This window comes from Chanodichthys erythropterus, chromosome 14, assembly GCF_024489055.1.
Source record: "Chanodichthys erythropterus isolate Z2021 chromosome 14, ASM2448905v1, whole genome shotgun sequence".
Lineage (NCBI taxonomy): Eukaryota > Metazoa > Chordata > Actinopteri > Cypriniformes > Xenocyprididae > Chanodichthys > Chanodichthys erythropterus.
Genome location: NC_090234.1, coordinates 20,490,436 through 20,504,536, shown reverse-complemented (window position 1 = coordinate 20,504,536; position 14,101 = coordinate 20,490,436). Strand labels below are relative to the sequence as shown.

General features: G+C 39.1%; 1 protein-coding gene across 21 annotated transcripts in view; it reads right to left on the bottom strand.

Annotated features, from left to right (window-relative positions):
- Positions 1 to 14,101, bottom strand: part of ttn.2 (titin, tandem duplicate 2) — a 164,711-nt gene that overhangs the window by 67,534 nt on the left and 83,076 nt on the right. For all 21 annotated transcript variants that reach the window (XM_067409284.1, XM_067409291.1, XM_067409299.1 and 18 more), the window contains 33 exons: positions 13,620 to 14,028; positions 13,403 to 13,527; positions 12,993 to 13,259; positions 12,566 to 12,835; positions 12,184 to 12,483; positions 11,797 to 12,099; positions 11,525 to 11,712; positions 11,114 to 11,228; positions 10,721 to 11,005; positions 10,483 to 10,634; positions 10,243 to 10,390; positions 9,968 to 10,145; positions 9,766 to 9,887; positions 9,381 to 9,668; positions 8,870 to 9,166; positions 8,586 to 8,772; positions 8,380 to 8,495; positions 7,990 to 8,289; positions 6,832 to 7,131; positions 6,631 to 6,736; positions 5,714 to 5,910; positions 4,934 to 5,245; positions 4,554 to 4,832; positions 4,124 to 4,423; positions 3,736 to 4,038; positions 3,078 to 3,623; positions 2,456 to 2,758; positions 2,065 to 2,364; positions 1,653 to 1,949; positions 1,238 to 1,522; positions 845 to 1,138; positions 448 to 747; positions 20 to 328 (listed from right to left, as the gene is read on the bottom strand). In XM_067409284.1, the coding sequence (XP_067265385.1) occupies positions 20 to 328; positions 448 to 747; positions 845 to 1,138; positions 1,238 to 1,522; positions 1,653 to 1,949; positions 2,065 to 2,364; positions 2,456 to 2,758; positions 3,078 to 3,623; positions 3,736 to 4,038; positions 4,124 to 4,423; positions 4,554 to 4,832; positions 4,934 to 5,245; positions 5,714 to 5,910; positions 6,631 to 6,736; positions 6,832 to 7,131; positions 7,990 to 8,289; positions 8,380 to 8,495; positions 8,586 to 8,772; positions 8,870 to 9,166; positions 9,381 to 9,668; positions 9,766 to 9,887; positions 9,968 to 10,145; positions 10,243 to 10,390; positions 10,483 to 10,634; positions 10,721 to 11,005; positions 11,114 to 11,228; positions 11,525 to 11,712; positions 11,797 to 12,099; positions 12,184 to 12,483; positions 12,566 to 12,835; positions 12,993 to 13,259; positions 13,403 to 13,527; positions 13,620 to 14,028 (8,481 nt within the window). The remainder of the gene's footprint in view (positions 1 to 19; positions 329 to 447; positions 748 to 844; positions 1,139 to 1,237; positions 1,523 to 1,652; positions 1,950 to 2,064; positions 2,365 to 2,455; positions 2,759 to 3,077; positions 3,624 to 3,735; positions 4,039 to 4,123; positions 4,424 to 4,553; positions 4,833 to 4,933; positions 5,246 to 5,713; positions 5,911 to 6,630; positions 6,737 to 6,831; positions 7,132 to 7,989; positions 8,290 to 8,379; positions 8,496 to 8,585; positions 8,773 to 8,869; positions 9,167 to 9,380; positions 9,669 to 9,765; positions 9,888 to 9,967; positions 10,146 to 10,242; positions 10,391 to 10,482; positions 10,635 to 10,720; positions 11,006 to 11,113; positions 11,229 to 11,524; positions 11,713 to 11,796; positions 12,100 to 12,183; positions 12,484 to 12,565; positions 12,836 to 12,992; positions 13,260 to 13,402; positions 13,528 to 13,619; positions 14,029 to 14,101) is intronic.

Here is a 14,101-nt window from a genome sequence, read left to right as displayed (position 1 = left end):
AAAGCATAGGATAACTTACCCAATACTTCCACTGTGATGGAATGACTGAGTGTTCCCAAACGATTTGAGGCAGTAACAGTGTATGTGCCCTTGTCCAGTCTTGTAACACCAGGGATGGAGAGTTTTGTATGTGATGTCACTCTGTCAATCTCTTTGGTTTCTATCAGGAGTTTCTCAGTGGGCTTGTCAATAACAACATCATCCTTCAGCCATTCAATCTTTGGCATTGGCAGGCCTGTGACTTCAGCAGGCATCTCAATAGGTTCGTTTTTCCTTACTTGGATCAAATCACCCTTGAAGTGCTTCAGCATATGCAGACTTGGAGCCACTATAATTTTCAAAAGAGATGAAACGTGTGTCATCAAAAAACAGATGAAATGTCTGTGCTGACAGAGACATCATAAAATCCTGTGAAGAACAGTGATGTTAAACTAGAACAAGACAAACCTTCATCATCCTGAATGACAACAGTCATGGTAATTGAAGGCTCACTTTCACCAAATGCATTGACAGCCTTTGCACGGAACTCATACATATGCAACTCATCAAGGTCTTCAATTGTCAAAATTTGAGCAGTGACCAGCTCTGGGTTGACACGCTGAAAGGCTGGTTGATCTTGTCGCTTTTTCTCAATGATGTAGCCAATGATTGGACTACCACCATCATTACGCGGTGGTCTCCATTCAATAGTAACAGAGGACTTGGTCCTCTCGGTATAGTGGAACTTTTCAGGAGAAGTTGGTGGACCTGGCATTCAATAAACATAATGACAATTAATACATAAGAATAGTCATAATAGTGAGACTTGCTCTAAGAGTAAAAGCATTGTGTATGTCAGGTTTACCTTGAGGATCCACAGCACGGATTGGTCCGAGATCAACTGGAGGTCCACATCCATACTTGTTCTTAGCCACAACACGGAAAATGTATTCCTGTCCCTCAATAATACCTACAATCTCACATTTGGATGAAGGAGTCTCAATGGGTTGTCTCCATGTGTGCATCTTTGGTTCCCTCCTTTCAATGATAAACCCTGTTAGATCACTACCACCATCATCATCAGGATCTGACCAATTCAACATCATTAGTTTTCTTGTAACCACAACAGGTTTCAGGTCAAGAACTGGTCCAGGAACATCTGCATAGAGATTTTAAACATTGCAAAATATATGTTAGGCATATTTTAATGAAAATAAGTCTACACTTTGAATCCATATTAGAATTTAAAAGTTCTTACCCATAACTTCAACCCTGGTCCATGCAGACTTAATGCCACTTGGATTTGCCGCTTGGATTTGGTATTTGCCATGATCACTTCTCTTTGTGGATTTAATTACAAGAGTGCTGTCTTGTCCAGCTTCTTCTACCTCCATACGATCTTTTTCTAATGCACCATCATCCTTTGTCCATTTCAAAGATGGAAAAGGTCTACCAGTCACATGCGCTGGAATTCTCAGCATCTCTCCAGCTCTAACAACAATGCCATTTTTCACAGAGATATCAAGCTCGATGACAGGAACCACTGTTTTGACAAAAAAAAAAAAAAAAGCTATCAGTTTATCTGTTTATATTGGAAAAACACTCTAAATGCTTAAAAATTAAACAATAGCCTTTGATAATTAGTATTAGTTTTATTTTATTTTTGTTTATACCTGCAGGGTTTCTCACAATTACTGCATCTGTAAAACCAGGTTGTCCTTCACCAGCACAATTGACTGCCACAACACGAACAATGTATTTAGCGCCTTCCCTAACGCCATACACCGTAAATGTGCGGTTCTTCCATGGTCTCTCTGTGGCTCGTGACCAGTCCTTGGTACCAGCAACAACTTTGTCAACATGATAACCAAAGATGTCTGCGCCACCATTGTCTGCAGGAGGATCCCATTCAATATCAATTGAAAAGTCTGAGGTGTCAACAATTCTTGGAATTGGTGGACCCGGGGGCACTGAAAGAAATAATTGTTTTATAATAAATATTATATTTTAAAATTATATTAATTTTATATTACATTTAATTCTGATATGTGGTTTATATAATCAAGTTTAATGGTACAAACTTACTGATTGGTGCCTGAGCTGTTTTTGGTTCTGAAGGGGGACTGAACTTTCCAGGTCCAGCTATATTTTCTGCACAGACTCTGAAAATATATGTCAGACCCTCTAAAAGCCCCTCTACATTTATTTCCAAATCAGGAACCATGGTGCGATTGACTCTCGCCCAGTGTGTGCTGTTAACTTCTCGTTTCTCTACCCAATATCCCTCAATGGGGCTGCCATTGTCATTGGGTTCTATCCAGGTAACACGCATACTGCTGGCTGTGACATCCGTAATTTCAGGTTTCTCAGGTGCCTCTGGAGGATCTGAATTTACAGGGCAAATTGAACTGTTAGATTAACTGAAAAACAACAATGCAAATTATGTGATCAAACAAACAATTGAAAATCATAATACCAAATGGATTCTTTGCAATGACAGGTTTGGAGATGCATGGGGTTCCAGGACCATACTTGTTCTCTGCAGTGACACGGAAGAGGTACTCCTTGCCCTCAATAAGTTTTGGCACTAGAAATTTGCAACCTCTAAGAATTGATGTTACAGTGACCCATCCAAGCTCAGCCTTGGAGTTATCTTTTCGCTCCAATATGTAGTTAATGATTTCACTGCCACCATCATCCAGAGGAGGATCCCACTTACAGAGGATTGAGTTCTTCCTTACCTCTTCAAATTTGAAATTGACTGGAGGTCCAGGAGTATCTGAAATATGAAAGTGTAAAAATTAACATTACATTCTAAAAATATTTAAGGTGGAAAAGGGTTTATATGTTTCTTGTAAAGTGTCATTCTTAAAGTCAGTTTTGACTGATGTGTTTCCATACAAATGCGGTATACCAGACAAAACAAATTTACTAGAACAATGCCTAAATAGCTATTTGGGTATTGGTTACATTATCCAATAGCTTGTGTGAGGTAAGTGACATGAGCAAAAACGGAAAGTCGTGCTTCATCTTGAACAGATGAACAGTAAATTATCATGTTTTGATTTTAAAAAACCTTTAGAATATTCTCAACTCACCAAGGACATTAACTTCACAGGAGGCAGAGGCAATACCATGATCATTTTCCACTTTTATGGTGAATACACCATGATCACCTCTGATAGTGTCTTTCACAATAATGAAGGATTCACCCTGCCTCTTTGATTCAATGGTAAGACGTTCATTTAAGCTTGGGTGGTATGCTTCTTCAGGCTCCTCTGGCTCCTCCACCTCCTTTTCTTTTTCTTTCTCCTTTTCCTCCTTTTCCTTGTCCTCCTCCTTCTTTGCCTCTTTGTCTTCCTCCTTCTTTTCTGCATCTGCCTCTTTCTTCTCTGCATCTGCCTCTTTCTTTTCTGCATCTGCCTCTTTCTTTTCCTCCTTTTCTTTTTCTTTCTCCTTCTTCTTTTTAATAGGCCTTTCTGGTCTCTTTTTCAGTGGCTCTGGCCAAATGGTTGAATTGTTCCTCATCCATGTAATTTGTGGGTAAGGAAATCCGGAGATGTTGGCATCCAATCGGATCTCTTCACCTCGTCTCACAGACAAGCCTGACTGCAGACTACCGCTAAGGAACACCTTTGGACGATCTGAAAGTAGAATAACAAAAAATGCTTACATATACTATTTGCTTGCATCAGAGTGAGAATACATTTGAAAAAACTTTATCATTTGACAAATAACAAAAGATTAAGTTCTTACCAACTGCATCTGTGGCTTTGATCAAAGGTGTGCTGCGTGAAGGATCACTGACACCAGCTGCATTTTCAGCACGCACACGGAACTGATATTGTTTTCCTTGCGTCAATCCCTTAACAGTATAGGACAGCACTGGCACAAGGAAGTCATTACATCTCTGAAAATTCTCTTCCCCTTTCATCATCTTCTCAAGAATGTAACCCATAATTTTGCTTCCACCATCGTACATGGGAGGCTTCCACGTAAGGGTCACAGTCTCAGAAGTTGGGTTGTGTGTTTCCACATCGACTGGTGGATCAGGACGTTCTATATTTAAAGGGAAAAAAAAGTGATGAAAACTATGCAAAATGAAAGTTACATTCAAATCCATCTAATGAATGTCATTACTTACGCTTCTGATCTTCAGCAATTACTGGGTTACGAAGCTCAATGAATTCACCACCACCAATCTTGTTGACAGCTCTGACACGGAAGTAATATTCTCCATTTTGAATGAGATCCTTAACCGGCCAGCTCACTTTGTTTTCTCCAGACATAACATTGACGTAGGTTCTCCTGCCCGCTTCCCTGCGTTGCAGCACGTAGTGCAGAACAGGGCTACCACCATCATAGTCTGGAGGATCCCAGGACACCTTGCAGGTGCTCTTGGTAATTTCACTAGCAGCGATTTCTTTACATGGTCCAGGAAGACCTAACATTTGTAAAAAAAAAAAAAAGAATAAAATGTGAAGGTGCATTTTCATCATTATGTTAGCATATTCAGTTGTTAACAGATAAAATATTCCAAAAAAAGCAGTCGACAGCAGTGCTCAAAAACATACCAATAACTTTAACATTGATTGTTCCACTAGTTGAACCATTGCTGTTCTCCAAGGTAACTTTGTACTGGCCAGCATCAGCGTGTAAGCAGCTTGGGATTTCCAGATGGCAGGATGTGTACTCAGCTCTGAAGAAGGTTCTGTCATCAGCCTTCAGCTCATTTCCATCTTTGTGCCATGTAATCTTAGGTGATGGCACAGCCATAAATGGAATTGGGAGGTGCATCTTTTCACCTTCTACAACAACAAGGTCTTTGGTCTGGAAGTCAAGAGTTGGGCTACCTGCAATAATGTGAGTAATAGCGCAATCAGTTATCCTTGAATTAAAATGGTAACAAATTATCATTTATATTTATTATAAAAAATAAATAAAAAAAACTTACAGTCAGAATCTTTGGCATATACGTTCTCAGAAATGTCAGAAGGCTCACTGGCACCAACAGAATTGACAGCACGGACTCTGAAGGTATATTGCTTCTCAGGAACAATGCCCTCTTCATCCCCTGCTCTGTATTTTAGCTCTTTGACAGGACGAGAGTTGACTCTCATCCACTTCTCGGTTCCAGCCTCACAGAGCTCAATATGGTAGCCAATAATGGGACTTCCTCCATTCTTTTCTGGTGCCTTCCAGGCAATACAAATATGATCTCTGGCTGCCTCTGTGACATGCAATTCCTGAGGTGGTGATGGTGGGCCTGTCAAGATAAAGAATGATTTTATTATGATTTACATCTTAAATCAAATATTCAATCCACTTTTTTAACCCATGTCTTTTTCTTTTCTTTATATGCGAGAACCTAGCAACACCATTATTAATTAAAAATAAAGTAAAGCCTATTATTTGCTATCAATCCAAACCCATTGGACATATGCAATGTTACTGAAGATGTAACTGTCTTTCAGTGTGCATATAAAAAGAGTCCAAACACTTGATTAATTAATGTACCATTTCACTATAATTGAAGCCTGTTATTAAGTTGTAGAAATGCTTTCAATGCATAAGATTAGGAAAAGTCTAAACCTAGCATAAAGTATAAACCTAAGAAAACCTTTAATGTTACATATATTTATTTATGTTATTAAACTACTAAAATGATATTGGGTCTACTAGACCCCAAAGAAAATATGAAAGTTAAATAAGTAACCAATATATATTAGCATACCTGTTGGGTCCTCAATGACCACAATATCAGTGGGTTCACTTGGGTGACCAACTCCAGCCTCGTTCTCAGCGGAGACCTGGAATTGCACTTCAGTACCCTCAATTACATCAGTCACTCTGTAATGGCAGTCAGGACCTGAAGTCTTTCCGGATTTCACCCAACGGGTTCCAAGTTTCTCCTTCTTCTCAATGACATATCTAGGAAAGGTGGATATTTAGAACACAAAACATTAAGGAATGGCATTTTTGATATATCTGTGAATTAATGATACATTGGATTAACTGGATACATTTGATTTTGTATGCTTTGAGATATATTAATTCAAGAACTTTATGGCCAATTCACACCACACAGACGTTGACAGGCGGCAACAGACAATTCATCGGATTTTGTCGGATCAGTGTTACCCTTGCCGTCTTCTGTCAGAGCTTGTTTTCACCGACTGAACATGCTGAATTGGCTTTAAAATGTTGTTGAAGTGATTGAAGTGACGTGCTGAAATCTGGTGACTGTTGGCTTTGGTCTGCTTCTGTCAGTGCAGTGTGAATTGGCCTTACAGTATAATTCAAGGGTCATACATGAGTATGTCATTAAACATGAGTTCAATGCAATATAAATATTGGATGAAATATTTAAACATAGAACTTAAAATGAAATGTTGCCTTGGCAACAAAAAAGTTCAAGTTGAAGTACTAAAAAGACAAAGTAAAACAAAATAAATCTAAAATAAAATTAAATGAAAAACTAAAGATGATAACTCATTAACTAATCAATTTAAAATGAAAATTGAAAATATAAAAATAAAGCCCAATTCAAAATATTAATAAATAATATAACAGTACATAAATAATAGTAAAATAACACTGCCTAGCACTCCACTCCACCAATCAACTGCTACATTGGCCATATGTAACCACCTCAAGATAGGTCTTCCACCATCATTCTTAGGTGCATCCCATTTCAGGTCAGCATGAGTCTTGGAGACATCAGCAACGGTCAGATTATATGGAGGTCCAGGGGTACCTGTGAAGAAGAAAAGCATATGTGAAACAAATTTAATACTAAATATCAACAAATCGAAATGATGAAACAAGCAATAAAAAGGGCTAAGTACGCACTGAAAGTATCCTTGGCAAGAACAGAGTCTGGAAGTTCACAAAATTCACTGGGTCCAACAGCATTCTCTGCAGCAACACGGAACACATAAAGAACCCCTTCAGTCAGTGGGGTGACAGTGTACTTCAGCTCTTTCACAGTGGTGTCCACAGCCTGCCAGCCTTTGCGCCTGACATCTCTCTTCTCAATAATGTAGTTTGTGATTGGAGAGCCACCATCTCTCTCAGGTGCTGTCCATTTCAGGTCTGCGCTTTTCCTGCTACTAGAAACTACTTCAAGCCATCTTGGTGGCGATGGGGGATCTAAAGGAGAATCATAATTAAAAAAATGTTGTGTACAGAATCAGGCAATCTTGAATATTTAAATGTTAAAGCAACGGTTAACACTAGAATTAAAATTCTGCCATCATTTACTCACTACCAATATCTTCCAAACCTTTATGACTTTCCATATGACCACAAAAGAATAATATTAAGCATATCAAGAATATCCTGTCCATTATTAAGCACCAGTGCAACTTCTGTACAAGTATAGACAGACAATTAAGTATATACTAAAAACCCAAATTAAAGGGATAGTTCACCCAAAAATGAAAATTGTATCATCATTTACTCACCCTCAAGTTGTTCAAAATCTGAATAATTTTCTTTGTTCTGTTAAACAAAAAGGAAGATATTTTGAAGAATGTGTTTTGAAGAAACAGTTTTGGGGCACCGTTGACTTCCATAGTAGCTTTTTTTCCTACTATGGGAGTCAATGGTGCCCCAAAGCAGCCTGGTTACAAACTTTCTTCAAAATATCTTCCTTTGTATTCAACAGAACAAAAACATTTATACAGATTTTGAACAACTTGAGTAAATGATGATAGAATTTCCATTTTTGGGTGAACTATCCCTTTAAATTACGGACTGCTCACACAATGCCTTTAGAAAACAAGTAAACACATAATATTGACTATTTTTATGAGACATTTATGATTCATTTGTGTCCTTTTTGAAGTATGAAATCTCCCTATTTATTGAAAGTAAATGAAAAAGAGTAATCTACTACATTATTCATAATTTCTTCTCTCCACTGAAGAAAGTAAGTCATATAGGTTTGGAACAGCATGAGAATAAATAAATGAAGACAGAATTCTTATTTTAAACAGTATAACTTACTGAGTCTCTCCTTGCAAAGAACTGGATCACTTGGTTCACTAGGTTCACTTTCGCCTGCCATGTTTACAGCTCTGACACGGAATGAGTACTCTTGCTTCTCCATCAGTCCCCTCAGGAAGTACTCAAGAGAGGGGATACCATCAGCTACACGAACCCACTCGTCAGTTCCACTCTTGAGGAGCTCAATGATGTAAGACTCAATCTTTGCACCACCATCATGTTCAGGTTTTGTCCATTGCAGGAAGGCAGATGTTTTGGCCACATCTTTAACAGTGGGCTTACCAGGTGCCCATGGAGGATCTAAAACAGAAATTCACATCATTCATACAGTATGAAATTTTGTAGGTGAAATGGGCTAAGTATGATATCTTAATCAAATATTAATCTTACCAATTGGATCTTTAATCAAGATCTGGTCTGTTTCTTTGCTCGGTTTGCCAGGCCCAGCAAGATTCTCTGCCAAAACACGGAACTTATACTTCTTTCTTGTGGGCAGTCCTTTCACCCTGCAAGCAAATTTGTATTTCAGTTAAAATACAAATAACTTTATGACACACAACAATGACATACTAGGGTAAACTGACATCCTATCATACCTAAAGTTTGTGTCCCTAATAGGTAGCTTGTTGCATCTCATCCATTTGTCATGGTCAGGCTCATATCTCTCTACCCAGTATCCAGTAATAGGACTTCCACCATCATCATCAGGCTCATACCAGGACAGAGTTACTGCATCCTTTGCAATATCAGATGGCTCCAATTTATAAGGGGGACCAGGGGTATCTAAGATATTGTGAACACATATATATATTAATTAATAATTCAGGTAAAATGTTAGGAAAAATGTGTTTGAATTGTTGAAACAGCATTAAATACATACCAAAGGGGTATCTGGCAGTTATCGGGGCATGTTCTGCTGGGGCACCAATGCCAAACTGATTTTCAGCATAGACCCTAAAGATATAATCCTTAAAAGCCACAAGTTTTGTGGCTTTGTATGTGGTCTGCTTCACAGTGGAGGACAACTTGTACCAGATTTCACTCTCAGCAGCCCTCCTCTCAACAATATAGTTTGTCACCTTTGAGCCACCATCATCTCTTGGAGGATTCCAGGCCAATAAACAGGACTCATTGGTGATTTCAGAAATATCAAAAGCAGCTGGAGGACCAGGTTTATCTAAATGGAGTTAGCAAAGATTTGATATTAATATCTCTGAAATACTGCTTAAAAAACATTTTCTTAAATCAATAAAAATGTCTTATTTTCCATTATAAAACAGGGGAATATATGCCAGGCTTTTTAAATTATATATATATATATTATATTTTAAGTACATATATTTTAAAAGTGAATACTTTATAAAACATTTTTTAAAAAGTCTGTCACCAACCTAGAATGTTGACATCAACAGTTGCAGTTGCACGGCCACTGCTGTTGACTGCCTCAATGATGTACGTAGCTGTGTCATCCCTCTTGGTCTTAGCAATTGACAGTGTTGAGTGGCCAGGCTTGGTATCAATTGTGATTCTATCATCTGGTTTCAGGACTAGGTCAGCCTTGGTCCATTTGACTTTAGGTTCTGGTTTTCCTGTGATGTCAGCAGGAAGTTCAATCTTTGTGCCAGCTTTAGCAGTCAGGCCAGCCAGCAGTTTTGCATCTAGTTGAATCTCTGGAGGCTCTGTGAAAGTGGTAAGTAAAGCAAGCAATCATTGAGCTTGACCTCAAACATAACGTCATAATGTCTCAAAATGTGAAAGCATAATCAAATAAAGTACCTTTAGGATCAACAGCCAAGATCTCATCTGTCGCCTTGCAAGGCCTACTGGCACCCAGTTTGTTCAAAGCCCTCACACGATAAGCATACCACTGTCCTTCAATGAGACCAGTCACTTCAAACCTGTTTGTAGAGTTAATTTAGTTTCATTTTTGCAAGTATGCACCTCAATTCAGTTTACAAAAAAAGTAATCAGAACTCACTTAAGCTCAGGCACTGGGTCTCCACATGGCTCCCACTTGTCAGTGCCACGTTGACATTTGTCAACGATGTAACCTTTAATTGCAGTTCCACCGTCCCATTTGGGAGGCTCCCATGACAAGAAGATCTTGCTAGCAGACTTGTCTCGCCATTTAAGATTTTCTGGTGGGTCTGGTACAGCTGTGAAACGCACACACATGAATTTATTGGGTATTTCATACTTTTGATGTTGTGAATATTTAACACTGACTAAACTCTCATTAGTATTGAAACCTACTTGCAGGTGAAGACACATTCACTGGCTCATCAATGTAGGCGGGTTCTCCAGGGCCACATTTGTTGCAGGCAACAACTCTGAACAAGTACTCCTTGCCCTCAACAACATCTGTGACTGTGTATTCCTGGTCTTGCAAACCTGACATCACCTAAAATCACATAAGCACAAGGAAACGGATCACTGTAAGTTCACAGAATAGTTCACAGAAATTAATGGTCAAAGATATGCTAATGTCTATACCTTCACCCAGGTCTTTCTGGAGACCTCACGCTTCTCAACTTGGTAACCAGTGATCGGACTGCCTCCATCATGATCAGGTGCCTCCCACATCAAGTGGACATGCTTTCTGGTCACTTCTGCAACCTTTAAGTCTTTTGGTGCACTTGGAGATGCTGCAGAAAAAAAAAGTATAACTCTTTACTTTTTCCATTCTTAAATGTAAATTGATGTGTACATGACTATAATAAAATGTACATACCAATGACATTAACTTCAATCTCTCCTGAGACACTGGTCACATCATTTTCCAGCGTCAAGGAGTATGTGCCTTTGTCAGGACGCACACTTGGGGTTATAATGAGCTCAGTGAAGGTTGACTTTGTAGCCATGGACACACGTTCACCAGCTGTTAGCGTGGTTTCACCAAAAGTCCACTTTGCTGTGGGCACCGGGTACCCAGTAATAGGGACACGAATTTTAAGAGGGTTAGGGACAATAACCTCCAGACCATCCTTAAATGCACTCAAGTCCAGAGTTGGTGCAACTGTGTCAAGAGAAGTAAATCACGTAATAAGCAACTTGATTTGACTTGACTTGATAAATCAGATATATTAAAGATTTCAAAAGGTGCAATGACGCGGAAATCACTTACAGTGTGGATCATCTGCCAGCACGGGTCCAACAATGTTTGAGGGGTCAGACTGCCCAGCCGCATTCTCTGCAAGTACTCTATAGCTGTATTTTTTCCCAAATTTCAGGCCTGATATCTGTGAAAATATTTAATCATAAGCATTATGTAACAATACTGATACACACTATAACAAGCAAAGACATATTTGCAATGCCTCCAAGCAGCTATTTTAGGCAAACAAGACCAATTAGAATAGGGGAAATACTGAAATCTCAAAATTGATTGCAAAACTCACTTTACATTAACATATTAATCATCAACAAAATCTAACATGGACTGTCCCATAAATGTTGTTTTCTATGCTTAAATAGCATTTATAATCATATATTTCAGGTTGGTCTTTGGCAAAGATTGAAAAATTAGCACACTTACCCTGTAAAGCAGGTCCTGGCAAAGCCTGGCATTGCATCTGAGCCACTTGTCTGTGCCTTCTTCACATCTCTCAACAATGTAGCCAGTGATAGCTGTGCCTCCATTTTTTAAGGGAGTCTCCCATGTCAACAGACAGGAGTCCTTGGTCTGCTCAGAGTGTGTCAAATTCAGTGGAGGGCTTGGCCTCTCTGTGAATCAAAACATTGGATACATATATTACATGTGAAAGCTTTCATGTGTGCTAAAGTAATGATATTTGAGATTTTACAAACCAATGGGGTCCATGATCTTCACTGGGTTAGTGGCAGCACTTGGTTTGCCAATTCCAGCCTTGTTCTCAGCCTTAACGCGGAAGATGTATTCTTTGTTCTCAATAACATCATTAATCACAGCTGTGCGTTCATGTGGTTTGGTTACCATGACTGGAGCCCAGGTCACAGAAGTTCTATCACGTAGCTCAATAATGTATGATGTGATCTCAGATCCACCATCGAACAGTGGTGGTTCCCAAGAGACTGTGGCACTAAACTTGTTGACATTTCCAACAACAACATTCTGTGGTGGATCAGGAACATCTGGAATGTGTACATTTAAATAACACAATTAGAATCACTGGCTAGGGTGCACAAAAACTTGACTTTCAGATTTCCTTGACTTACCAAACTTATTCTTAGCTTGAACAGCTTTATCAGTCTCAACATTGGGCCCACTTCCGACTCGGTTGCGTGCGCAGACACGGAAGAAGTACTTGGAGTCTTTATGCAAGCCAGTTACACAGTACTCTGTGCTATCTGCACAGTCAGTGGCCAGAGTCCAGGTCTTACGTTTGATATCACGTCTCTCAACCACATAAGCCAAGATCTTGCTTCCACCATCACTCTCAGGCTCTTCCCAGGCAATGCTGACCTCACCGTCAGCAGTGTCAACAACATGAAGGTTCTTCACAGGCCCAGGAACATCTGTGAAACAACATTTTTAAGCAACAATACAATCTTGGGACGTATTACTAAAGCAAAGTTATATACTATGAATATAACTTACCAATAACTTTTAGGTTTATGAAAGCCTCTCCTTTTCCATGTTTGTTCTGGATAATGATTTTATAGCGGCCTTCCTCTGACTTCTTAGGGTCCTTAAGCCTGTACTCTGTCCTGTCGACAGAAGTGTGAATATTGTCTTTTGGCAGACTGATTTCATTGTAGAACCACTCAGCCTCAGCATGTGGGTAAGCATTGTAAGGAACTGCCATAACAAATGGCTTTCCAGCATCTGTCACCAGGTCTTGATCCAAGGTTTTAATTGTTGGTTTGGCTGTGGAGAAACACCAGGGCATTGTAAACATGCATTGAATTTGATTGTGTTTAGCTTGTAAAACATTTAATTTTTAATATATATATATATATATATATATATATATATATATATATATATATATATATATATATATATATATATAAAAATGTCTTACCAGCAAGCTCAAGCTTGGCTCTGGCATCTTTGTCCTTGGCAATGACTCTGTACTCGCCTTGATCACGTGGCCTAATTTCACACACTTGAAGTCTGTGAATTTTACCTTCGCTCATCATCTGGTACTTATCACCTTGGACAATGGTCATGTTGTTCCTCAGCCATTTGACCTCAACTCTGTCTTTGTTGAGCTCAACTTCATACACAACATCTGAGCCTGGGGGCTCAAACACATCTGTGGGTGGTCTGACAATCTCCACAGGGATCTCTAAAGAGGTGAAAAAGTCATAAAGACCATTTAAGATTTCACTCATTTCCATGACTTTTCTATGCCTGGAAATCACAAATTTTAAAATTCCCTGATATTTTAATTTTTTTTTTTTTTTTTGATGGACGCTGAAACAAACTTACCCTCAACAAAGAGACGGGCTCTGGTTCTCTTGTCATCCACTCCACAGGCATATTCACACTCATCATCTGGTCTGCACTCCTTTATATGCAGTCTGCATGTTTTGCCATCTCTCTCAAATTGGTATCTTAAAATTAAACATAAAATGCATATTAAACATCCTCAAAACCAACAAAAAACCTTTAACAAAAGCACTCATAACAACACAATGCATCTTACCTCGGTCCTTCTCTGATCTCCCTGCCATCTCTGTACCATTTAATTTCAGCCTTCTCTTTGGAAAGTTCACAGATGAACTCAGCATCCTCAAACTCTGTGATGGTTTGGTCACTGAGCTGAGTGGTAAAATCAGTGGGTGCCTCACTGATGATCAGTTCTGCTGTGGCCTTATCAGCACCAGCAACTACTGTGTATTCACCTTCATCTGCAAGGCTGCAGTCCTTAATGGTCAGAGTGTGCTTGTCTTTGTCCACACGATATAGAATTCTCTTGCTGAGAGTGATTTCCTGACCTGCCTTCATCCACTGTACTGTCACATTTGGTCTGTTCACCTTGCATGAGAAGCTGATGGTCTTTTTCTCCTGTGTGTCAACATCCTCAGGAGGAGTAATGATTCTAAGATCTTCCTCTGTGGAAATTAAGGTTTATGATATATTACAGTAACTAGGCATGTGTTTTTAAAACAAAGTCTTAAGTCTCAA